At 43.5% G+C, this 26,160-nt stretch overlaps 1 protein-coding gene across 1 annotated transcript; it reads right to left on the minus strand.

Moving 5' to 3' along the window:
• Positions 1–402: 402 nt before the first annotated feature.
• LOC139660500 (phospholipase DDHD1-like) lies at positions 403–24,775 on the minus strand. The gene is made up of 13 exons (XM_071538663.1): positions 23,469–24,775; positions 21,023–21,199; positions 11,314–11,442; positions 10,270–10,417; positions 7,085–7,194; positions 6,329–6,435; positions 5,906–6,168; positions 4,876–4,951; positions 3,739–3,888; positions 3,305–3,369; positions 2,930–3,102; positions 1,518–1,712; positions 403–1,366 (listed from the first exon to the last, which is right to left on the minus strand). The coding sequence occupies exons 1-13, from the start codon at positions 24,322–24,324 to the stop codon at positions 1,179–1,181; spliced, it is 2,637 nt and encodes an 878-aa protein (XP_071394764.1). The 5' UTR covers positions 24,325–24,775; the 3' UTR covers positions 403–1,178.
• Positions 24,776–26,160: the final 1,385 nt, after the last annotated feature.

The raw sequence follows: 26,160 nt of genomic DNA on the forward strand, positions 1-26,160 counted from the left end.
TCTCTCCATAACTTTTCCGCAACGTAGAAGCATGGAAAATAGTTTGAAGGAGTGTCACTGTTTTGTAAATGGTGAAGGCTCAAAATCAAAAAAGTATGACATGTTACGATATGAGCCTCATGTGGTTGTAAACCTCTCTAAATGTCACACAGGGACCGCAATGATGTCATGAGGGTGTTGAGCTGTAATGTTCTTTGTTAGCGCCAGAGAGCCATGCAGTCTCTCGTACCAAAACAAAAAATTGTCACACCACATCACCATTTAGTTCTGAAAAACAAATCACATAAGGAAATGCTGTCTTAGTGAACTGTGTTGCATATAAAAATGGCTTTTTGCGGATCTTTTAACTGGTTGGGTAAATTATTCCAGAGTCACCCAATGGTAAAAAGAAAAGAGACAAACTTAATCATGGGGTGTTCTTTAAGAATAAAAAATAAAAACACTAGAACGTTCGTTGTCTCTTCTTTATATTTCCCAACGATTATTAAAAGGGAAAATAAAATGCCCTAAGTTTTTGTTGAAACATATTCTACATACTGTATATAGCATTGTTTGGCTAATTTTGAAAGGCATTGCATCTTTAACATGAAGTTTTTGAGATGTAGTAGCATACAGTTAAGGTTCTTATTTTCTTTATTAAACCACTAATCTCTGACAATCTCATGACTGCCTCCTTCATGTCAAAGTAAAGGTAACAGAGCTGACATCATCACTGAGCGAGGTTCAGGCTTGTGTGTCACAAGGCTCCAAACAGAGTCTGTGGGAGAGAGGAGAGAACTTGGGCTGGGTGGGGAACTTATGGATACGGAATAAACAGCTTGCAGTGGTTTCATGCGAGTTAAGGTTGGGGTCCTTTGGGTGCAGTGGACTCTTCTGCATGTGTTGGATCATCTTCAATGACCTCTTTTATTCCACATGTCATATGGGGTGACTGGTCATAGCGGCAAAGGGTTCACCTCCTTAGGGGTTCCTGGTCCAATAACTTCACCCTTGGGGTGAGCAATTGTGTGCACAAATCATACAAAGTGAGACAAAAGTATGTCTTGGAGTGAAGGTATGAGTCAGTATGATTTCCAGGGGTTAAAAGGCTGGAATCAGAGCAAGATATAGGGAAAAAAGAAGCAAATCAGTTATGTGAGTGTGTGTGTGTGTGTGTGTGTTTTGGCGGACGTGCCGTCTCAGTCCGGCTCCAGGTTGTCTTCTGGTGGTTCAGAGGTTATCTCTCGCTGCTTGTATATGAAGGTCAGCAGGAAGAGCGCTATGTCATGCGAGCACCAGTAGCCTGTGTGTGAGGTCACTGCCGACCAATAGCGGCTCTCCACCAGACCCTCTCGGAGCTCGAAGTCGACGCGCCGCTCCAGCTCCACTGGAAGACAGAGAGAGAGAGAGACAGTGTGACTGGCAGAGCACTGATCTACACAGTATTATTTCCAAGAAGTAAACCCCTTTTTGTCAACGACTTTCTGTATGTTTAGTGAGTTCTGATTATATTCAGCTGGATAGGTAAGTGAACTAACATGATGTGTCAGCGATGGTGGAGGTGGACTGAGTCATGGTGGAGAGGCCGTATGCTGATTGGCTGTCTGTCCGCTTCTGCTCCTCTCCCTCAGTAGTGGCCCCCCCATCCACTATTGACACCGAGGGCTGGCTGCTGGAGCGGGAGAAACGAGAGAAAAGGATGCCTCCGATGCCTTTCCCTATGCTAGCCGCTCCTAAAGTGAGGGAGAGTGGAAGAAAGAGAGAGAAATAAGAGGATCTAAGGCATGTGGGATGTGGGTTAGAACAAGACAACGAGAGATGGTAGTAATCATTTTTACCTCCGCCAAGGAGGTTATGTTTTCGGTGCTGTTTGTTTGTTTGTTTGTCTGTCTGTTTGTTTGTTTGTTTGTTTGTCTGTTTGTTTGTCTGTTAGCAGGATTACGGAAAAACTACTGGCCTGATTTTCATGAAACTTTGTGGAAGGGTGTAGCAGCAAGGAGGAACCCATTAAATTTTGGAGCGGATCCAGATCCGACTCACGAGCAAGCAATAATAGCACGAACCTTGGCGGAGGTCTGCGCTCTCCGAGTGCCCTTCTAGTTTTAAAATATATTTTACAATGACATGTTTCCAAAAGTATAGGAGAGGTAAAAGAGTCCAACTGTGAGAGTCTATTCTACATCTCTCCACATGATGGCATAGTTGAGACAGTGGTGTGGCCAAGGAGACATCCAACAAAACCCATTTCAGATATGAGGAGAGAATGGATTTCACCTGCAGAGTGAGGTCTACCTCCAGAGTGAAATGTAATTCTGTCAGCTGCTGCTCTGGGCCACCCACTGTCTATATCTGCAACTATCCATGGGTAGTCACACCAATGGATACGATTTCCCCCATAATACTTTCTAAAGGAAATGCGGAAAACAAAAAGCTCTTTCAACAGGAAAAAACCCCAGAACATATGTCCCATATAAAGAAATTATCCAACCGCACACTGTGAGGCTTTGCTGAAAATGTAATCACATCTTTATTTTTCTCACAGCATTTGCAAATAGGCTTATAAATAGGACTGAACAATGCGTTTCGCTTGTTGCTTCCTCATAACACATGTCCCTATCTTCTCTATCCCAGATATTTCACCTACTGTAGTCTTTCCACACACAGTTGAATGGATATAACGTGACCCATTTTGGTTTTATTCAGCAATATTACAGCTGCTCTGGACTGGTATGCAGTAATGAATAATAATTATATTTAGATATACAGTTTTACAGCTAAGATTCTTAACAATCAACTGTGATTCTGTCTAACTCTATAAACTGACAGATAAACTTCATAATGAGAGCCAGCTTTAAAACCTATTCTAGGATAATGACAGATGTTGCATGAGTCTTTCAGGTGCATTATCAGAGCTACATTTTGGACCAGAGTAGTGATAGTTGTGCCTTACCCAGTATGCTGGCCTTGCCCAGACTGGTGATGGACTCTCCATAGTGCCTGCGGGGCAGGACAGGGGAAGTGCTAGGGCTGGGGATGCTCTCAGTGTCAGATGCTGGGTCTTTCACTGGGTTCAGGAAAGTAGGTCGGATCTCATCGTAGGGTGTGGGATTAGTGGCGCTACACCTGATGGAGAAAACAAAATACCAACATCCATAACATATTTATTTGATAACATATTTGGATACTTTGGAAAGCACAATTCTGTGTCTGTTTAAGGGAGCATGCGATGGTGCTGAGGTAGTTTTATGGCCACATGAGAAAATAACTGTAATGTCACTATGAGATGACTATGAGATGTCAATATGCAAGACCAGACATTTCTTACCAGTGTATCTGAACAGGTGCAACGTTGCTGTAGTGTTTGAGGATGAGGGGCTCCAGTCTGTAGGCCTGAAGAACACAACAGAACTTGAGCCCATGGATAAACTGCCAAGACTAGGTAAACCATATAAAACTGTAAAATACTGTAGGTAAAGTGCATATTTTCAAACTTCTATTAGTAGTCTCTTGATACTTTTTTATTGTGGAGGAAGCCATAATCGCATATTTGAGAGTGAGTTACAAAGGTTTGTTTAGTTTAGCAGAGCACTGTCAGTGGGGATTGGCAAGTGCGGGAAAAAAATCCTCCTATGTAAAGCACACCCTAAATCTGTGTGGGCTAAGTCAACAAGGATAAAGAAGAAAAAAAATGAGATTTGCTATCATAACCCTGAGTCAGAGTGCATCCTGCATGGGCTGGGGCAAACGGGGGAGACTGACCACAGGGTCTGTGGGATGGAAGACATTGAAGAGCCTGTTGCAAATGGAGGTGGGCAGGATGTGGTCCTGGTGGCAGCTGGTTCCAGGGCGGATCCCTCTCAGGGCCAGGAACACCGCCAGAGGGGAACCCATACAGAAGAAGTTCTCCACCTGAAAGACAAACGGCACAAAGATGGTACAAATGTCCTAAAGAGAGTCTTTGGTATTGATCTGGGTAGGGATGTGATTTGCTCCCACTTCGACTGTTTCAACATGAACCTTGATATGCAGTTAGTGATTCAATAGAGGTAAGATATCTTTGAGCAGGTCAACAATTCGATTCAATTGCATTAATTTTTTTTTTTTATATGATACCACTGAAAATGATACAATTTGATGTGATTCAGTGCCATGAAGAGCAATACAGAGTTTACTTACTATGGGGTCTTTATTTTGAATTAAACATTAGCTGAAATCTGTGAATCCTTTCACATTTTACTGTGACACATAACCTTGTTTGATATTTCTCTTCAGCTTGATAACATAAATGTACTTCTCAATGTCCCTCACTGGTTAATTACATTTGTTTTGAATTGTTTTTCAACAGCTAAAAGACAAATGATACAATTTGTTAAAAATCTCCCCAGCTTTCTCTTGACCTGTATGTTTGAGTCGGTACAGCCATATCTTGCACAGTAGCACAGTCTCCCCAATTCGAATCTGATAAGACTATTATCATTATTATTATTTTTCTCTCTTATCTCTACTTTTTTTTATACCTTGTGTTTCTTGATAAATGGCATTCAGAGTGGAAGGCAAAGGAAGAATTATTTTGTATGGGGAAACTTGTTTTTAACTGTGCATATGACAATAAACGCTTTGACTTGACTTTGATAATCATTACTTCCCAAGACCCGGGTATGGATTGGCTTCTTAAAACCATGCACCAACCCACTAAATGGGAACACCACTGAGATTCAATATTGAAATGTGTATGTCTGCAACTCAGTTTGGATATGCAGACTTATTTTACAACATCTTTGTCTTCATCAGCAAAACTCAAATTACTTATTCTGCACATTGCAATATTAGTTATCTATCCAGAATGCATGACATTGTGATGAAGTACACCCCTCCATACAACTGAGTGCATTTTACCTTAAATTTAAGGGCTGGGGGTGCTGAAGGTTTAGAGGCTTCCAGGCCAAGGAGTTGATCTTCCAGCTCTCGTAATCTGTTAGAAGAAGAAAGGGTAATAATGAGTTAATTACAACCTAAAATTAAACTTCTCTAAAAGCACAGCTGAACAATTTCAATATAATCTATATATCCCTTCTTAAAAACACACCTATACATTACTACTATCCCATGCCATCCAGACACACACACACACCTTGTCAGTCTCCCATCATCTACACCAGACTTTTCCCCCTCAGGCCCCCCTGAAGCCAGGCACACACTACACGACTGTCAAAAACCCAAGATCTCTGTACTGCTCATATTAAACAACCTTCTTTCCTATAGTTTCTTGTCTCTGCGATGTGGTGTTGCACACGCTAAATGATATGGCACAGACAGCGAGTCACACATTAAAAGACTCTTCACTTGGATTTGGTTGCGAGGGATCTTGATACCCCGCTGTCTCACGTAAAAAAAAAACATAAAATGTGCTAAAATGTAGCTTGAGAAGAAAGAGCAGCTTGCAGCACATACTGTGTGTGCACTCATTTGTGCTGTGTGTTTGTGCTGCAGAGAGTTGGAGGTAAATTATAAAGCCCAAATAGTGAAAATCGTCAAAACAGCTAGCTATGACAGTGCATTTTTGATGTTCATACTGCTGCTGAGCAAGCTTTCACTGGCTTTACTGGTAACCGTTCTCAAAACTCAAACCTCCGATGACAAAATCAAACATGTTTGAAAATCTCTGGATGACAGGGTTAGGGCCTGCCTCTGGCTCAAAGACGGGGTCCTCCGGCCTCTCTGACCTGCTCAAACTTAGTGAGCTTCAATAACGGCTCCAACATGGGCATTTTGACAACAATAGTGCGTTGTTTTGTCCCAAGTTCTTGATCTCTCCCTCCAGTGTTTACCCCCAATACCTTTGGAAGACCACTAGTCCTATATTGGAGGCCCCCTAGGGTCCCTGGCCTCAGGTTAGAAGTGACTCATCTACAATAACTTGCCCTACCTATTCCTTGTGAGCTGCAGCTGCTGTAGCAGGTGCCTCTCCTCGTAGGAGATCCAGCGCAGGTCCAGCTCCTCTTCCATGGCGTGGTGCTCCTGCAGACAGAAGCGCACAGGGTCCCAGCCCGTCATGATGTCAAAGGTGATGACGCAGCCAAGGGAATGGGACACAATGGACACCTTGCCTCCCCTTTCCTCAAACTCGGGGTTCCGGGAGCAGAAAAGCGAGTAAAGTCGGTTCAGCTCCTGAGTGAGGCCCTTGGTAATCTAGAAAGACAGGACAGGGAAAAGTTGTGGAAAGAGAAACAGTGTGTCAAGACAGGTGGTTTCTGGAAACAAATATTAACACAAAAAGACTTGAACTGCTACAAACTTTTATCCATGGGAATACATTGTCCAAGTGTGTGTATATGTGTGTGTGTCTCACCTCATCCCGGTAAAGGGGACTGGTGTAATACATGATGTCCATGGCACTGCTGTTGAGAAGGTCTCTCAGTCCTCTCACTTTGTCTGGTGTGATGGAGTCTACCGTATCTAGGGAAACATACCAGCAATATCACAGGTAACAAATCAAAATGAATGTTGCATGTTCTTGTATTTATTAATCTGTGGAATCAAAGCACTTTGGGGGTGTTCAAAGAAGTCGCCAGAGGCATATTTGTGAGATTTAATATTCTGCACATGGCCAAATGTACTCGTTTTTCTTTACCCAGCTAAGAGTTGGTGAGCCCATGTGCTCTTCTTCAGCAACACCCTGCTTAATATTCATAAAGTTACAGACATTTCCACTTGCACATAATTAGATCTTGGTCTATATCCAAACAAATGAGCATGATTAAGACAGGTCATGGAGTTACTGTTGCCTGCGGATCCAAAAACCTGACCTAAATTGTCCAAGCCATTAGATCACCTTGTAAATCCTACAATGGATGCTTACAGCTCTGCTCACTCAGCTTTACTCATTGGGATAGGACACAGTGACACAGGGGTATGACTTATCATAGGCCTATTATACATACTGTAACACAGGACACACATCAAGGACAAAGCACACCATCTCCTACCAAAGTTACTTGGTCAGACAAACAAACAGATATAAACAGACATAAACACACACACGCACGAACGCACGCACACACACACAGACACACACACACACACACACACATATACACACACCAACCTCCATCCAGTGCCAGTTTGGAGCGCCACTCTACAGGCAGGAACTCCACATGCTCGTCATTGTGCTCTGAAAAGTGTTTCTCCTCCATCTTCCTCACCGCTTCCCTCAGCCTGAACACACATGTAACAACAAAGAACATATAGTATGAGGACAATACTGTACACAAATACTGGCCATCCCTTTTTGTTTTTGCCATTGAAGAGACAAACAAATTACGTTCTATTTAAGGTAAAAACATATCTACTGCTTATATTTACTCGATAACGTAGGTGTATCTCCATGGTATCATTATGAAATGCTTTTGTTCTCTGGGTAGCAGTGTGTAATAATTAGTGGTCCTGAGTGCATGAGTAACATCCCTCTACTTCCCCCCTGCTACAGGTCAACTAGGGAGTCTGTGTTTGCTCTCTTTCTCTCACAGGCTTTAATGACTGTCTAGAGGAGAGGAAAGACAGCCATTTTACCGCTCACTGATGCAGCAGCTTCCCTCCTACGGTACACACACAACACAATGGCTGCGCTGCAACTAGTCCTATGTGGAGTAGCTTTAGCTCGCAGGACACACTAAATACACAAAGAGAGAAATAGAGTGGCAGCTGTTGACAGGGGCAAATGGAGGTTGAGAGTGGCTTTTAGGTGAGCCGGTCTGTGACTAGGGCACCTAATGCAGGCTCTGATAGGACTATCTGCAGGCTAGTGTGTCTGCAAGGGGACTTTAATGCTCTGAAGGTTGAGCGCAGCCATCCAGAGCTTTCTGTGCTGCACCCACAAGGCTTCCCTAGCTTTTAGGTTGGCATTAATTGGGCAGTGAGTAGCCTCACACTGACTAACTCTGCTTTAAAGCAAATAGGCTGAGTGCCTCATATCCAAAACAGGCTAGATAGTAAGCTAATGGAGCTTCACTAGGCATCATTAGCTAGCAGAGGGTGGACAGACTGAGTGCCAGAAATGTGTTTGATTGTTTTAACAAAAAACCCATATGACAGCTTGAAGAGGATCATAGTGAGAGGCTATTCTGGGGTGCCTGGCTCTATCTAACCACACGGAGGAAGCATTCACGACTATTTTATCACAAGGTTGGAGGAGCGAGGGGCGATGCAGAGAGGAGAGACATTAAGTGAGAGATGGAAAAGCTGAGGATGACAGGTTGGGGAAAGGGCAACAGGGATAGGCTGAGAATGGGAGGTAGTGCAACTTCTGAGTGGTGCTTTAGTGAAAGATAGCAGGGAGAGGGAAAGGGCGCTGTGACATACAGGTTAAAGGTCAAAAGAATGCAAGAGAAAAGGGGGGAGAGGAGAGAGGAGGGACAGCAGGGCACTGAACTTGAATTGGAATTAATTCAAGTTCTGTGGGTAAACAACAAAACAGGGAGCTGGCTAGACATGTCTGGTTGATCTTTTCTCTTGGGGCTGAGGAAGGCCTGTCCACAGGGAGCTGGGAGTGAGGCTTAAAGTGAACTGCGGCCTGACTTGGTCTACTTTACCTGCTTAGCTGGCCTAAGCCCTTGGCAGTGGCCAGACACTAACCTTGTAACACAGAAACACACATGCTCTGCTCTGCATGTTCTGTAATACCGCCTGTCGTGTCCATGGACCATGGCCAGCAGTTATGCCTTTAGACCGCCAGATATAGCCCTACATGTACAGCTTTGGTCAGTTAATCTTTATGTGAGGAACTACACACACGTATATAACTACATACACAAAAGGACTGCACCTAGCTTAGGTAACAGTGATCAGCATTGATTTTTACGTCAATGTACTGATGAGCTGCAATGAGACTTAATCGGTATATTACTGCTCAGACGGGGATATTTTGAATAACTTGCCTTGTCATGTTTCTAAAGATAGGACTGTGTGTCTTGCCCTGTCATTGTGACTGCCTCGCTAGAAGCCCGTGGGTTCTACACAAGTCAATTATCTCCTATTGGGAGAGTTCATTAAAAAGGTCAGCCTTTTGAGAAAAACAGTGAGCACAGCAGGAGAGGACAAGGAGAGTGAGCTATAGATGGAGAGAGAGGGAGCAGAATGAAAGACAAAAGCTGCAGGTGGAGTGTTGCAAGTTAAAAATGTCTGGAGAAATGCCTGAACTGACTGACTGACGTCATAACAGACGCACATGGAGGGCGTGGGGGAGGAGAATCAGCCGTGGGTGGTTTGGGATGAACAAAGTAGAAAAAAAACGAATACAAAAGAAAACATGAATCATAGCCCATTCAAAACGCATTCATATATTTTAGTAAATCTATGTGATACTCCTTATTCACCCAATCAGTAATATGCCACTTATATTCAAATGCCTTAATAAGTTGATCTGTAGTGGGCATGGGACAAGAGCTGCAGATAGTTTGACAAAAAGGGTGTAGCTGGTAATTTTTCCAGATTCTCTGTGTATTGATGCAAAAGTGATTAGGTCTCTATGAACATTGTAGTTATGCATTCCGTAAATGTGGGCCAGTGAACATGGTGACAAAATAATCTGCAATCAGCAGAACCTGTCAGACAAGACTATATCTAACACTGTTCATCAGCAGAAAAACATTTCAAACATGCAGTATTGCAAGGTCAGGAGGGAAGGGAAAGGAACACACGTGAGCGGGCAAAAATCTTATTATATTTTGATAGGAACAAGATAGCATTAAGAGCTGTGTGCATGTGATGAGAGAGACAGAGAGAGAAAGATACAGAGTGACAAGAAGTGAGACAGAGCGGGGGGAGAAATGACTAGTTGCAAAAGCCGGAGAGAAACACAGAATGAGAGTGAGAGAGACAGGAAGAGTTTGGAGAAGATACAGAAGAAGAAACATCATGTCCATTCAGGCTCGGGTGATGAATTCAGTCATGTGTTTCTGCATAACCCACCAATGTCAGTCCATTAATTTGCATTCCAGATAGATCTTTGTTATCATGTGCTTGCATTAACTCGGATCTGATTTGGTCAGTGTGTAAATTAAAGGTAGAAATGGGGCAGAGCAGCACAGCAAGTTAAATCAGATCTAAAAGGGATAGAAGTTCTCCTTTATAAGTCTGCTTTAGCCCTCATGACAGACTCTAATGGGTGGGAGGGGGGAGTGAAAAGACTATGGCCTCATGGACATGCAAAGTGGAGACAACAACATGCATACAGGCAAATCCTCATTCAAACCATCGACCTCTAATTAAGCGGAGGACATCGCTGCCACTCACATTCCAGTGTTTTTAATGATGCGCCCCTGGTCCATCTTCTGCCCAATGCCGTGGACCACAAAGACAATGTGTGTAGTCTGAGGGGGCCGGTCCTCCAGGGAGGCTTCCTCCACATAACCGCGATGGAGCCGCGTTCCACTGCTGGAGGCTGGGAGAGGAGAGAAGGCAGGATTGGGAAGATCATTACTTAAAGAACTTTGTCTGTACAATACTGTCCTTTCACCACAGCATTATAAGCCTATCTAGGTGCAGATTAAACATATTTCTTCTCTGCAAGCTAAAAAAAATAGAGATGTACAGTAGGCTATAAATATCTCAGTGATGGTGTTTAAGTAACAAGCTGTTCTGAGTCCAAAGGGGCCAGTAGGTGAGACAAGGACTCCCACTGTGACTGTGGCTAAGACTGTGTGGTAGCAGCTGTACTGTGCCTACAGCACGCGTCCTTATTTAGAAACTACAGTCCAGTCCAGTCATGTGCTGTGTGCCAAAGCGATGGGAGCCAATGGGATTTGCTGCTGTCTGGACAGCACTAAGGAGATTTCCCCTCACTGAGCATTTGTGTGTCAGGGGAGACTGAGATAACCAATGCCAGATCCTCCTCTTAATCTGTGAGCAGGGATGAAAATGTGCTGTGGAGTCGGGAGATTGCAGATCAGATTGGAATGATCCATATAGATCAAACTATCAGACCTAGGGTCAAACTCTAGTTGCAATCTTTTCAATTACTTTTGGGCGTTTGTTTGAACTTAGCCTGAAAATGCCAGATGGATGGGGTGTGTTTTTCTGGGATAATCCAATTAACAGATTGGACTGTACACAGCCACATTCAATCAATTACTGAAGGATAGCATTCAAAACATACTGTTCTCACAGTTGATTTGAAAATAATGAAGTACTGATACATGTACAACCACACATTTGGGATCAAGAAATTGTATATCCACCTTATCATATCCATTTATCTAATTGGAAATCAGAGCAGGGTAACTTGATTTTATATTGCATAGCATATTCTGAAGAAGATGACAGTGGGTGAACGCTGACCTTTGGAGAATCCCAGTTTCTGGGTGACGGTGCGTGCAATTTTGGAAGTGGTGGCATCGCTGTAGAGATAGACCTCATCCACACTGTGCCAGTCCACATGGGTTCGACTCAACTTCAGACTGTGGATGGCTGCAGGGGGGCAGGGACAGAGGAGTGAACGAATGAATGGATAGAGGAAAGAGAGGAAGACATTGGCAGGTGGTGATGAGAGTTTGACAGAGAGAAGGGCAAATCAGGAAAAGGAAAAAAGGATGAAGGAGATTGGTTGACTGATACAGAGGGAAAACGATCCGGAGTGATTAAAAATGTTGGACATCAGGGGCAGAAAGGAGAAACCATGAGTAAAGGTAGAGAGAGATTGAACACATCATTAGAACTGTACTCAGGTGTCAACATCTTGAACGCAATACAAGATAGCAAAAGTCTAGCATCAATCTAGTCAAACAGCTCAATCAAATGCAGTCCAGGGCATTGATCTGCAGTATCATCAGAAAAACACATCACATCATCACACAATATGTCTGCATATTTCAGCTCTTGCTTGTCCACCCTGCTTGGGTATCATCATTCTGGGGTGGATTGTAAACAGTTCTGCATTTGAGATGTAATGTCATGTAAATTCATTTTCATTTTTTAATCTTTCTTTTTCTTGATGTGTCAATTTGAGATGCAGTCACTAGGGCAAGTAAGAGCAGAGGTATGGCTAGAGAGGAGACACTATTTGCTACAGAAGGCAAGAACGATAAATGAAACTGGTTGACTTGAGTGAGCGATTTCTGTCCCTGCAGCTTGTCCTTTAGATGTCCTGCGCAGCCGAGTTCATCTGGATGAGGTGGGTGGAAGACTTTGGCGTTGTTCCAGTGCACAGTCATGGTTCTTTGTACTGCTCAGAACCAGTCAGGGGATTAAAAACCCTACAGAACAGGGCAAAGTACTTGGAGGGAGAGGTGTAATGTTGCTTATTTTTTGCTAGCTTTAAGTATTATTGTGACATATAGACTGTGGGAAATATAAGTGTAGAACAGAAACTTGCATATTGTAATTATTTTTTGTGCTTTAGAAAGCACACTGTGAACCGAAGAACCTCTGAATGTGTGCCTTTCATAGAGAGAGAGAGAAAGGGGGGGGGGGGCGGACCAGGGAATCACTTAATACAAGTGTCACGCCTGTGCATCCTCTCCACCGCTTCTGATCATTTCAAGATTAGTGCTAATGCAAAGGCCTGTGCTGGCAGGCAATTAGATATTCCCTGCTAACACACTCTTTAACCAGGCCTGTAGGGCAGAAATGAGCAAGGGGTATAGCAAGCAATTTCCTTTTAAGTTCAGCTTTCTCCCTTTCTATCCCCTATTTATATTAATAAAACAGGAGGCATATCAACAGAATTAGACGAAAGCCTCATGGTGTGCGTGCATGTGTCGGGTCACATGCTGGGCCTCTGTGGCCCAGTCTAGGCTAATCACTTCATTAGAGAAGTGGTGGGTAGAGTCAGGCCAATCATGGGAGCTGTAGTTCCTGCTTCTCCACTCAGCCCTGCTCTCCTCTCTGAGGCCAACCAATGGAAAAGTAAAGTTTGTCACAAGGAATGGAACTGGTGGAGTGAATGGCACAAATCCCATTTGGTGGTGGTGGTGGGGGGGGACACTTGGAATGATTTAGGATTTGGGACAGATAATACAATAAAGTTGATGTCCATTGAATTCAAAAAAAGTATTTGCAGATTCCTCAGTCACGTGTTTTCATTTATCATTGCAGATCCTCAAAGGAAACTAATTAGGAGCAAAAGAAACACATGCTTAACATCTACCACAACACAGTACATCATTGTACTACTCTACAACAGCAGCAGCAAGGGAGAATAATTAACTCTTCCAAGGAGAAGAGCGCCTTTCACCATCCAGTTAGGGATGAATCTCAATCAGTTTAAAGTGGCCTCCTTTCCTCATCTACTCTCCTTCATATGCACTAACAAGTGAAGACAAAGGAGAGGAGAAAAGCAAGATGGCAGATGCCATGAGACCTGTACACTTTGTCATACAAGGAAAAGTGATGTGGAGACGGACGGAGCCACTTCAGACTGTTGAGCTATACCTGTAGTCTCGGGTCCACTGTAAAACAGGAGGTCTTTGAAACAGATCAGAATAGGAGATAACTGGAACTTCTCCAGTTAGCCAGCCATATCAATACTGAATGTAAGCTAGCTGATATAGATTGGTGAAAATGTAGCCAGTAAAATGGAATGATGCTAAGGGGTGGTACAATGACACTTCCTGTTTTACAATGAAAGGCAGTGCAGAGCTGTGAAAGGAGGGGGAAGGAAGGTGGGGTGGGGGTGGAGGAATCAAAGTGTGCACAGGATCTGGCAGTCCACCACAAAAGGGTAAGAGATTTACTGAGGGAGATTTTCAACACTGCCCTGGAGAATAACAGAGGGACACAGGAGGACAGAGAGGGTTAAAAAAGGGAATGAGAGAAAGAGGAAATGGGGAGGGACGTGGTGAGCTGTTGGAGGAACAGAAAAACAGGGAAATGGTGTGAGAGACAGAAAGAGATTGGGGGAGATGCAGGGAAAGGAGAAGGGAAGAAGAGATGAAAGGGCAAAGCTCCTTTCCTTGCATTAATCACAGATATGGTGTGCTAAAACTGGCTATTATGATACTGGTTTGGGGCTGTGCCATTTGTTTTCTAAGGGAGAGTTACAAGACACCACTTACACACTTTGCTTGGCTGAGGCCTGACAAACATCTCAGCTATGTCCCTAACTTCAAAAGGTTTCAGCACACCATGTAGGGGCAGATAAGGGAGTTTACTAGTGTGATCATATTATTAAGTGTACTACTACTACTACATCTTGAAAGACCACCACGATGTGCATAATGCAAGGGAATCTATAAACTTTGGTAATGTACAGGCCTCTGTAGGGGTCTGGTTTGGATACTAGGCTTTAGGTCAACAGCCCCTTGGATTTACTATGAGATGAGGACACAGACCTCTAGACCTCTCTATTCAGCATTTTTGATGGGGTTCAATGCACCCAGAACTAGGGCAGCGCTGGACCTCAAAGAGGCCAATTCTACACAGCGCAACACGCTAAGGCGCTATGCTACAGGGCCTCAATGGCTCCTCTGTTCAGCTCACCGCTTCTGCTTGCCTCTCAACAGAGAGCTTTGTTCATTACCCTTAGAGCGGGAGCTGGTGATAGCAGTTCATTAATGATGTGGTCATACTGCCAGAGAGGAGGAGAGAGGAACAAGGAAGAGAGGAGAGAGAGGGGGAGACGGGGTTGGATAGATAAACAGGGGTAAAGTAGGATGGCTTTTTTGAGGACCAGCTTATTTAGCCCAGATCCATTGGTTTGAGGGGTGTCTATAGGCCAACTGACTGACTGGCCCTTGTGGGTCGTCTCTATGGAGTGAGCCATGTTATCCACTCACTAGCCTAGCAAATAGATGAGGGTAAGATGTGCAGGTTTCCTCAAAAAGCAGTAATAGCAGTAGCAGTAGTGCCCAACTCTGGGTCACAGCACAGAGGGAGAAGTTCTAGCGACTAGGCCCAGTTTAGGCTGTAATGGAGAAGTGGGATAGCAGCCTAGATCCATTTTTGTACAACCATTTCTAACTGAGCCCAGGTCTAGTTCTGCTTGAGCTGTGCTCATAGGTATGAGCCACAAGAGAAGGGAAGATCTAGTTCCACAGAGAGCTAGGATCTACAAGGAGAGAGGTCATAGCCTAGCAGATCTACTGTAGTAGAATAAAAATAAAAATACTTTTTTTTTTACAGTACCTTGGCAGCGTTTGCGCTTGTGACATGTAGTTTTAGCACTCGTCTGATATCCACTCCATTTGAACAGAAAAGGGAGGTAGAAAGGGGGCAGGTGGGAGAGAACTAACAACCAAGAAAGAGTGAGTAATGGTCATAGCCACGGTGTCAGTCACACAGGCTACCGCTGTCATCACTCTTGGACAGGGCCATCTATCAAGTAGCGCTGCTATAAGGTTACCACTTCAAGGCCCCGGACACAGAACCTGTCCTGGATAACTGACAGAAGCTGGTTGCTGGAGGTAGATATTGTGGCATGGTCCAACAAATAACCTAGGGCAATGCCTTAGTAATAGGCTGGGGTAAAAGTACGGATGAGGCTAGAACCCAAAATGCAACGCTGCTTGAAATATGCCCAAGATGACTGAGGTAGCATCTAAATTATACTCATTAAGACAAGACTAAGAAAATGACAAAAATTAAATTATTTTTTGAAAATTTAGTGTTAAACAATGGAACTCTTCTGAAAAACAAGGTAGTCTTACTAAATGAAAAACATTTCATTTGCTCAATAGGTTGCCTAAGCGTGCTTTGAGGAACAAGTGTCATTTGGTGGAAACCAAAGGACACTTTCCTCACACTACATGGCAGTGAGTGAAAAAGAACACAGACTATAAACTGGTGTACGTTTCATGTTAGCACAAAATTAAACGACATGAATGATTGTTAACTGAATAGTACTTGGATCGGTACTCATATTGGCTGATCTAGTAGTCCAAACATTGGCATCGGTGCAAGAGTGACAGATGGCCTAGTTGAAAAGTTTTCAACCAATACCAATCACTTGATAAGAAGACTGAATTAATCATAGTATATGGTAATTACATGATATGTCTGAAAAAGATTTGCTTTGAACTGATATGAGTAATTAAGATCCTGCACTGACAAGAAGCAGTGTAACATTTTTCAAAGTAGAATATGGATTACATGGCAACATACTGTTTGATGGCTACAATATAAAATTGTGTTTTTTTCTGCAGAAAATGAGACTACAATAGCCAAATAGGTCAGTTCCCTACACTCTTAAAGACATAGGCTACACACAGAAACACACACATGGACGCACACAGAAACTAAAAGTAGGTTATTTTATAAAATAGCATAATTGTTCATTAATCATTTGTTGTATTGCCATACTGAGTCCAATTCATACACCTATATGTTAATCAGAATTAGTAACTACACAAAAAATTACATACTGGCTGAAATCAACATCAGACAGAGGGGTTTTCAGGGTTTTCTACACAAATATAGAGTCACTGTATTAAGCGTGAGCAGGAACAGACATCTGAGGATCTGACATTTAAAAGTCACCATCAACATTTGCTAATCAAATCAGTACTAGTCTACTAGCCTAAAATTTGGCCAATTCATTAATTACGTGATCACACAGGGATCAGACTTGCAAATGTCAGCAGTGCCTCTCTCAGCAGGGGTGAGAGGCTGAGGAGGAGAAACCTGCTGAGTGCACTGGAAGCGTTAGTATGCAGTAAAAGCTATCCTGGCCATCAGTGAGGTCCATCTGGGCAGAACAGCACTGATGGATCCATCCATAAACAGGCTTTCCCTGATGACCCGAATATCCACTGTCCACAGTATCCTATCACATGCATTACATAAGGGACAACTAACCCTCATTTGTGTGGTAGCCTGTAGCACAGAAGTGTATTACTGGCACTGTTTGCAATTTGACCTGTATACTGGAATACTGGTGTGAATGTCCTTACGGCTGGGGACACACTACACGACTTTCAGGCCGATTACAGCCACGATTTGGCCATTACAACTGATTTCCAAGCTCGACCAAGCAAGTCTGCGCTAGTTTGTTGCAATAAACAGTCGACACAGATGATCTTATAGTGTGTGAGGGTTAAAGACTTAACTCTTTTGCCTCCCGGTCCTGTTGGGATGATCACAATTATTTAAAAACATATTTGACTTTTACAACTTGAAAATGGACAAGTTTTGATGTAGTCCTGTAGTGTGAGCTGGTCAACGACTCAAACTTGAATGGACAATGAAAGTTGACTCAATGAGAGTTGAGCACAAAAGAAGGAAAAACATAAAGGAAACTTGAAAGAAAAATGCTCCACCTTCACGTTTGTTTTGGTTCTGTGCTAGAGCAGTGCTAGATCTCATGTTTTTGTGAGATTGGGGGTATTTGTGATCTTAGTAGTGTATGACCCCCTAATCCACCTTGTTGTCAAGTGGGTGGCCCTCTACGTCGTTAAGTGTGTGATGTCCAATCTTTTAACAGTGTGTTCAGTCGTGTAGTGTGTTCCCAGCTTTATGTTTCACCAGTACAGCCATGTCTAGTGGAGTGATGTTCACATCAAAGATTAGAGCTGGTCTGCTGGTATGGAGGGCTTTGGATAACTGTTCACCTCATCATCCATCAAAGCACATTTTGAAATACTGAAATAATGGTCTAGGCAGCCCTGAACATCACTAATCTTGCTCAAAAGCAAAAAAGCTCAGTTCCACTACTATGATATGTGCTGGATGAAATGAATGAAATGAATGTAGCTATACATGAGTGTTCACAAACAAACCTTTAGGCCTTGCCTACCTCAAAAGTACTGAGTGTTGTGTTGACACATGACCCTGTGCCCAGCCAGCTGGGCGTTGCTTTGGTTTGCCCAGAGGTTCCAGAGGCGTGACAGACTGGGACACGCCTCACTGTTGTCAGCAGTGTTACTACTCATGCAAATCACACATGTTCTTCCTAAACCACATACAACCACTGACTGTGTTTCAAATAGGAAACAACAGCCTAAGGTGAAAGAGCATGGGATCCTGTTGCAATTAAAAATAATGTGTTCTATTTTTTTCTTTTTTTAATTCCATAATCAGTGCTCTGAATAATTAGAATTAATATTTCCCTCTATGGGGCTTCTATCTGAGGCTAAGTCAATACTGCTAGCTCATTGGCTGTGTGTGTGTGTGTGTGTGTGTGTATTTAACTAACCACCTATTTCTATAACACCCTCATTCTGTGGTTCATTGATGTTCATACTGCAATGAGTGTTTGTCACTAAACAAACGCCCTTGAACCAACAGTAAACATTTGCCGCAGTGTATTGAGGGAACAATTTACCTTCTCTCTCTCCCCTCTGATTAAGAGAACAAAGTTGGACTATGTTTTCAGCCTCAATAGCTGAAATAAGCACTGTGAGTGCTTCTCTGCTGCCACATGGGTCACCATCTGTGACCACCGTCAACATTTCTCTGCTCTTAAATAGCAGCTATCACTCTTCAAAGGAAGTGGCAAACAGTAACACAGGCTAGCCGATAAGAGCCAACAAATCCAGGAGAGGGAGAGAGCATCAATCATACAATCTTTACTTCAACTACCGGCCTTTCTCTAGTAGAAGAAACTATGCAATGCATAAGTCTCCCTTTCTGTGCGCATACGATTCCTTAAGAAACAGCAGAAAAGTAATCTTGGACCATGAGAGGATAGGACATCCCTGCATTTCTTCCCCCAATAGTCCTGCCCGCATTATGATGTTATGCCTGCATAGTGCATACCATGCCGGTATGCCTGCCATATGTTTTTTGCTTCACTAAGCACTCTCAACTAGCTACTGAGGCACAAGGAGGGGGGGAGAGACAGAGAGACAGAGAGAGAGCGAGAGCGAGAGAAAGAGAGAGAGAGAGAGGGGGGGGGGGGGGGGGGAGAGAGAGAGAGAGAGAGAGAATAAGGGCTGGGGGGAAGGTAGATACTGCAGTACTGTCACAGCACAGCTCCCTTTATGATCCATTCATCAACTGTGATGTGGTTCAAGGTAGCCTACTTACAGCTCCCACTGGCTTCAGATTATTAGTTCCAAGATTGAAGTGCTCTACTGTAAAGACTGCCTGTAACAAAGACCTAAAAATGCTGAAAACCTAACCCATGACACTGGAACTAACATAACAGCGTCTTACTCATCTTGCCTAGACGCTCTGATAAATGTAGATGTGCAAAACAGACTGCAAACAACGTGGCAAGCTAGGTGCCAAAAAGATGCTGAAAGTTTGCACTTCTATGTGTTAAATGATATTATAAGAGCATGTAAAAATTACATAACTTTGGGGCATTAATAACATACACTGTATAAAAATATGAATACATTTCTAACTCCATGACATGCTGAGCAGAACTGTACTGTACTGTAAATTCTACCCTGCACATTACTCCTACACACTGAGCAGACAAGCTGAGCTCATGTGATCTAGAAGGCCATGTGTATGTGTCTGTGTGTGTGTGTGTGTGTGTATTGTGCAATGGAAGGGAATTCATCCAAGTGTCACGCAGCACGGTGTCAAAAAACCCTTTGGCCTGCCTTTGCATCGTATTTCAAACACCCTGCAGGCAATTCGATTATGATCACTTTGTCCTGTGTGACTGAGTGCTTATATGTCTACGTGTATATACAACCTTTAAAGTCTGTGTGTCTGTGTATGTGTGTGTGTGTGTGTGTGTGTGTGTGTGTGCACGTGCACACGCACGCGGAACAAGGGTGACCTCTCCGTCTTGCCACAACACTCATGTGATTCGGTTTAAGGGACGTGCCTGTGCCATGGGCGGGTAGCTATGAGTACATAACACAGAGGGTGACAATGCAGACGAAAGACTGGCCAACCTACTGAAGCCAGTCTCCTCCGCTCTGCTGATAGCTGTATTTATAGGCCTTTATAGCTTCTGAGTAGAGGAGAGTGATCATGTCCAGGCATGTCAGCTACAGTGCAATGTACTAGAGACTGGCGGCAGGCAAATCAGAGCACAGGCTGGATAGATTTGCAATATACATCGATAAGGATTTAAGGACTGGCTGAAGGTTTGTCTGATTAATAGTGATTCAGATAGTAAGTCATAATTAGGTTATTCAAATAAATTCAATCAGAGTTACAGGCAATCAGGATTCATATGACTTTGCTGCCATTCACTGATTAAGGCCTACAGTATACAAGAGAAGTCCTTTGCATTGGATGAAAAATACTCAGTAGAAGATATGCTGCACATACAGCTGCAGACATACATGTTCCAATTTACATCCTTGTTGCAGGTTTCTGCTTCTCTCACACACATTTGCTCACTTTTTAGAGTGCAGTCTAAACATTTTCTCCCTCTCTTTAACAGTTGCTCCATCTGTTTCTCTCTCCGTTTCTCTCTCCATTACTCTCTCTCTCTATTTATCTGCCACATTCACACACCCACACATTCATCACCGATGAAGGTCCTTTCCAGAGACTGTAGATCTAGCTGCCTTCAGAAGACTGCTGAATTAAAGAACCTCTTTCCCTTTCACAGCTAAAGCCTGCTACATTACGCCTGAGTCATGAAACATGCCAGAATGTACGAGCTGCACCTACTTTATATTTGGATGGCATAATGAAACCTACACACCCATAAATGCAAACACCTGCTCCATCCTTTTCCCCTTACTGTGCATCGATACTATACAGCAGACAGGGCTGCCACATAATTCACAATTTATGACGCTTTTCTTCTGACCTTATTGTAAAGTTGATTTCCTTTGTAATGGAATCCATAACTTACCCAGACAACACCTAAGGGAGAATTTCATCTCCTCACTGCTCTAGCACAGCATTAGGCTATAGGCTATATGTATTCTTTTAGAGGAGGCTACCTGCCTAGAATATGAATAGTGCAGAGTCAGTGCATCCACTGGCAAGAAAGTATACATTTTGGGTGTTGCTGATGAGCAACAGAGTGCTTTGGCTTTTGTTTCAACCCAGCTCCAGCCCATCTGACTCTTCCACTAAGTGCATCATTAAATCTAGTTGTAATCAAGTTATCAACTGCTTTAATCTATTCATACTTTAGTCAAGATTATACTATCTTATCCCTATTCTTCTACCCACAGCCTTCCCCTGCTCTCACCATCTTTGCTATCGACAGTCTTGGCCACCACATCCGTCTCGAAGGTATCCTGCATCTGTTGCCCACGGAAACAGTTTAGGTGCTCCCGCTCGATGAGGTCACTCTCATCCTCATCCAATGGGAGCCAGGTACCGTCGATGAACCACTGACCTCGCATCACTGGAATACGGTCCTGTTCTGTAGGACAGTGAAAACAGGGAGGATTTAGAATCACAGCTAGATAAAAATGGGGTGGGATGGGTATTTTCAATTTTTTTCACAAATTCAATAGTGACAACGCTTAATGCTTCTTGTACGTAGTCACACCAATGTGTTCCTCGTTAAGCTCCAACTTAGAAGCTATAAATATGAATTGTTGACACATTCAAGTACTTTTGGTTGGAAATAATTATGAAAGATTTGATGCAGTAACAAAAGGAGCTTTTTAGTGGGTGTTGTTTTATTTAAGAATGCCAAACAATAACATGATAATACATCACTTCTCAGCAACTTGGGTATCCTACAACACTCCCTATTTTCCCAGTTGTATTTACCACTTTGTTGGGTCGTCCATGCGCACTTCTAATTAAGATATTTCTGAAAGCAACTGAAGGCGGTAACACTGCCAAGTTATATGCTCCCCATGACAGGTCCTTCTGAATTAGGCAACAGCTCATAAATAGCTACAGAAAATCTCAAAGAAAATTACACCAATAAACATGGTGACATTTAAAAGAAGTGAAAACAAAAAATCACCACCCTAGTTTATTAGGTTTGAGCCTAGTTCTTGTGAGGGAAAACAAGCCTTCTGGGGAGAGGCGCTTATGGAGTGTGCCACTTACCCCACAGTGGAAAACCTTCTCTCAGTCGGCACGGAGGTGTCAGGAATGGCAAGGTACCGTTTGGCGAGGACACTAATCCTCTTCAAACAGTTTTTGTGTTTTGTAGTTTGAGTAATGTTCTGTTTCATTTTGGTCTGCATCAGTAGTCCTACCCAGTAAGAGTGTTAAAACAGTTAGGCCACTTTAAGGATCCATCGACCAGTGTATTTCACGCAGGACTTTGCTTTTTGTTTAAGTGAAGATAATAAATAATTGAAGAAGCCTATTTGTTGTGCATTATACAGTCTTAAAAAAATTGATGTGAAAAATCTATTTCAACATCCATTTTAGATAAATTGACTGCTCGTGCTCAATCCTGCTTAATACTAGTCAGGATGGCTTTGGATGAGCTAAATTCAGATCTTCAGTGAACTCAACAGGCATGGCAAATCCAGGAGGGCCAAGTCTCAGTGGCTTATGGATAGAGGCCAGTTTTGATTACAGTCTTGACTGGCACCGTTAATTGATTCGCTGGTGGTGACTAAGAGCGTATTCACAGACCTGTATCTAGGCCTATTTTTGCAAAAGACAGATGCCTTTTAACCCCTTTCTCTACAGAGTGAGAACACTTATCTGGCCAAATGTAAAAACACATAAACACATTCTCATTAGCAGTCACTGCAAACCAAGTAATAGACAAGTGCAGCCCTACATCACAGGGCAGAAGATAGATACCATTCACCCATGTGTTAGGCTTGCTGATGTCTGGTCAGAGAAGATAAGTCTGTGGGCTTCACATTACTGGATGTTTAACGATAACAATAACACCACGTCAGCACTGCAGTGATGTAGGCCAAGCTGAAACAGTACCTACATCCACAGCGGGAAGATCGAGGAAAATAACTGTCTCTCTAACTGTCGCTTTGTGTTAACCTTCAAAAGAACTCGGTCAGTTAACCATGCATCCCTTCAGGGAGGTCAGGATTTCCAAGGCTCTATAATAACCAGCACCACCATCATTGGTTCCCTACCTCGGCTGCCTTTTCTTGGAAATCTCCATGAATTAGTTAGCACGGCTCAGCAGAGCCCAATAGAATGACTGCCTGGGCTGGGTGGATGGTGAGAAGAAGAGGCCACTCTAACAAATTACTGGGCCAGTGAAAGGTGGCACAGATACCCAACACTGTGACACAATGCAGGACTCTGTAAGAAATGGACCTGAATGAATCGGCTGCTTGCTAGGTTGTATCCTCGATAGACAAGCTATGTCATATACTACCAAAGGCATACTCATGATGATATTAAGCAAACACACCTCCTATCTAAAGAGTAGACAGGAGGAGGGATGATGGATGCAGTTGCCTCTGAATAAGCATTAGACTTTTGAGTGAGTAGGGCAGTAAGCTTCATGCTGTGAAGCCATTCCATTGCAGAGAGTATATGGAGTATATGTACACAGCAGGAATTAGACTTAAGAGATTATGGACACTACTCAATCAACATCTGGCATGGGCTGGGAATTGGCAACAGGAGCTACATGACAATTTGTGACTACTGCCCCCAAAATACTGTGTCATGGGTTTTGCAGATAGATTAATTCCATTTGATACACTTATGATAGAAGGCAGATGTTTTAGGATACTCACGATTCCAGTAAACAGGATAACACTCTCTGTCTTTGATATCCACCTCATAGAGCCCTCCCCGGACACACACAGCCTCTATACTGAATTCAATGTTGTCAGGGTCTCTCTCATCTGAGGACACGGTCGGTGTGTCCAATGACCCCCGGTCTCCATGCACACTGCTAGTTCTCGTCTCCACGGGCACTGCTCCGTTTCTCTCCACCCCGTTCACCCCTCTGCCCTCCACACCATTCCCATACTCTTCTTCGTCCCCCCCGCTGACCTCGGAGTCTGCTGTGCCCGGCCGCTTGACAGTGTCAGGGTTCATCTCGCAGAATTTACGGTACATGAGCTCAATTTTCAGCGAGTCGTGCCCAACAAAAGGCTTCCAAGTTTTCTTGTCCTCTTTGTAAAACCACCGCACCTCCTCGGGGCCGAGCTCTGTGACAACCTCGTTGTAGCGGTGTCTTGAGCTGTTGGACCTCGACCTCTTCCTGCTCTCAAACAACGGACCGGTGTTATTTCCAGCATTCTCGTTGTAGTCCAGAGAACCGCTGTTGAGGTAGGCTGCGGCTGAACCCCGGCTGTGACAGCCGGCAGGGTAAGCCTCGTTCAGGCCCAGCATCAACCCGCCCTGCGTGGCATGATGTCGGCCGTGCAGAAGGGGCAGGTGTCCATCCAGTCCCGACTGGACAGAGGGCATCCCTGCCTGCATTGTTTCACCCATGGTCTTCTCGTAACAGCACAAAAACACATCGTTTCCCAAGTCCCAGTCTTTGTTGTTGTTGCTGCTGACGCTGACTGATGAACCACTATTGTCGGTGCTCAAGGAAGAGCTTAATGTGGAGGGTTTAGTTGTAACGTTAAAACTGCTCATAATGAGCAAACTAACCTATGGTATCTACCTCGTCTATCCCCTCACTTAAGCCAAGATTTGGCTACAAACCTACGCAATATCACGAGATGTCATGCTAGTCAGTGCTCAAATAAAAATTTAAAGTAAAGGCAGCTTCAGACCAGCTTCCCCCATTGCCTAGCGTGCACTGAAGCTATGTTAGCTTGTTAGCTAGGTGGCTAATGAAGCTGGTTGAAGAACTGTGAGGCTGTCCACGCTAACTGCCGGGCTAGCTTAGCAAGTCTCTAACGTTACAACCGGAAACCTGTTCGCCGTTTTTCTACTCGTCCACCTGGCAAAACCGGTGACAAACCACTCTCCACCTCACAGCAGTCACCGAGTCGCTTCTGTCCAGCTTTATAAAGGTAATTTTACAGTCATGATACTTTCCCTCCTCCCCTCTCTGTGGAATCTCGGTTCCCGTCGTATCTAAACAAATCGCCGGCTTGCATGGACACAGTTGTGTGTGTGTGTGTGTGTGTTTCGCTTGACAGCTGACGCATAGATCACAGGATTCCCAGTGAACGCGCACGTAGAAATTGCGCGAACGTGATGCACGTCCTTTCCATTCCCCTTTTTTCACATGTACTCTTCATATTGTGCACTAGATGGAGACAAACACCCACTTTTGACATGGTGAAGGCTTGATTTAATAATTTGGTGACAGTGTATGGCTTGACCCTCCACTAGAGTGTAGCAAAGACCTACTTGTAAGACAGGCCTAGTACTTATTTTAGGATTGGGGTAACTTTCTAAAAGCACCATTATAGGCTACTGCAAAGTTTCTATTTATGGTAACACATCTATAAGACTTTTCCCCCAAATAACATTCTTGATAGATAAATAATGTGCTGTAATTAAGGCTTTGGCAGTGAGCTAGATATAATCTAAACTGACTGGTCATTCAAGTCACCCCCTATCATGCTCAATTTTCCAATGAAAGTAAGTAGCCACAAAGTAATTGCCTCACTTTTATTTGTTTGTGTTCAGCCCACAAGTTAATGGTGTCATTGCACTATCAAAATCTCTATTGTTATGTATCTATTCAAATGCACAACCAGTGTTTGCATCTTTGTGTGTGTGTGTGTGAGAGAGACAGAGAGAGAGAGAGAGTGTGTGTGTGTGTGTGTGTGTGTGTGTGTGTGTGTGTGTGTTTTTGTCTCTGTCTGTGTGCCTGTATGCTCACATGCGAGTGCGTGTGTGTATGCATGTGCATGTGTCGGTTTGTTTGTTTATGCAAGTGCATGTGTTTGCATAATGTGTGTTTTGTGTAGTGCTATTTGTGTGTGTCCTTCTGGTCCAGGTGATCCTGAGGCCGTGGTGTGGTCTGTGGGGAGAGAGAGGGGGATAGGAGAGAGGCCCTTGCAGCTGTATTTGGAATAAACAGACATTACCCTGCTGTGTTCTAATTTACTGCAGAGTGGGAATTAAACTTTAAACTCGTCCCGCCCCTCTGCAGTCCAATACTCCATGCGTCTGGCCATCAACAACCAATTGCACAATGAACGTTATTAAAGTGGGACTATCCGAGCCACCCCCAACAGGACTTTACAACCCAGTCCTCATAAGCTTATCATTGCAGTTCTTAGTTTTCATAGTTTACCAAGAGATCAGAACAGAACAGTCTGAGGCCAGGAAATGTCAGGATGTTGAAACTTCAAATTGCAAAGTATAGTTAGTTGCTGTATGGAGAATGTTCTGCAATCCCTGCCAACTCATCACGAACAGTCTAATATCCATCCTTTCCAGATGATAGTCATTAAAGATTATTCTGACATTAATTATCCAAGTGTAAGAATAATTCACATTACAGTAACA

The sequence above is a fragment of the Centroberyx affinis genome, unplaced genomic scaffold (genome assembly GCF_046629955.1).
Source record: "Centroberyx affinis isolate AG114_WGS23_722 - 3 ecotype Tasmania unplaced genomic scaffold, CSIRO-AGI_Caff_v1 ptg000198l_1, whole genome shotgun sequence".
Classification (NCBI taxonomy): Eukaryota; Metazoa; Chordata; class Actinopteri; order Beryciformes; family Berycidae; genus Centroberyx; species Centroberyx affinis.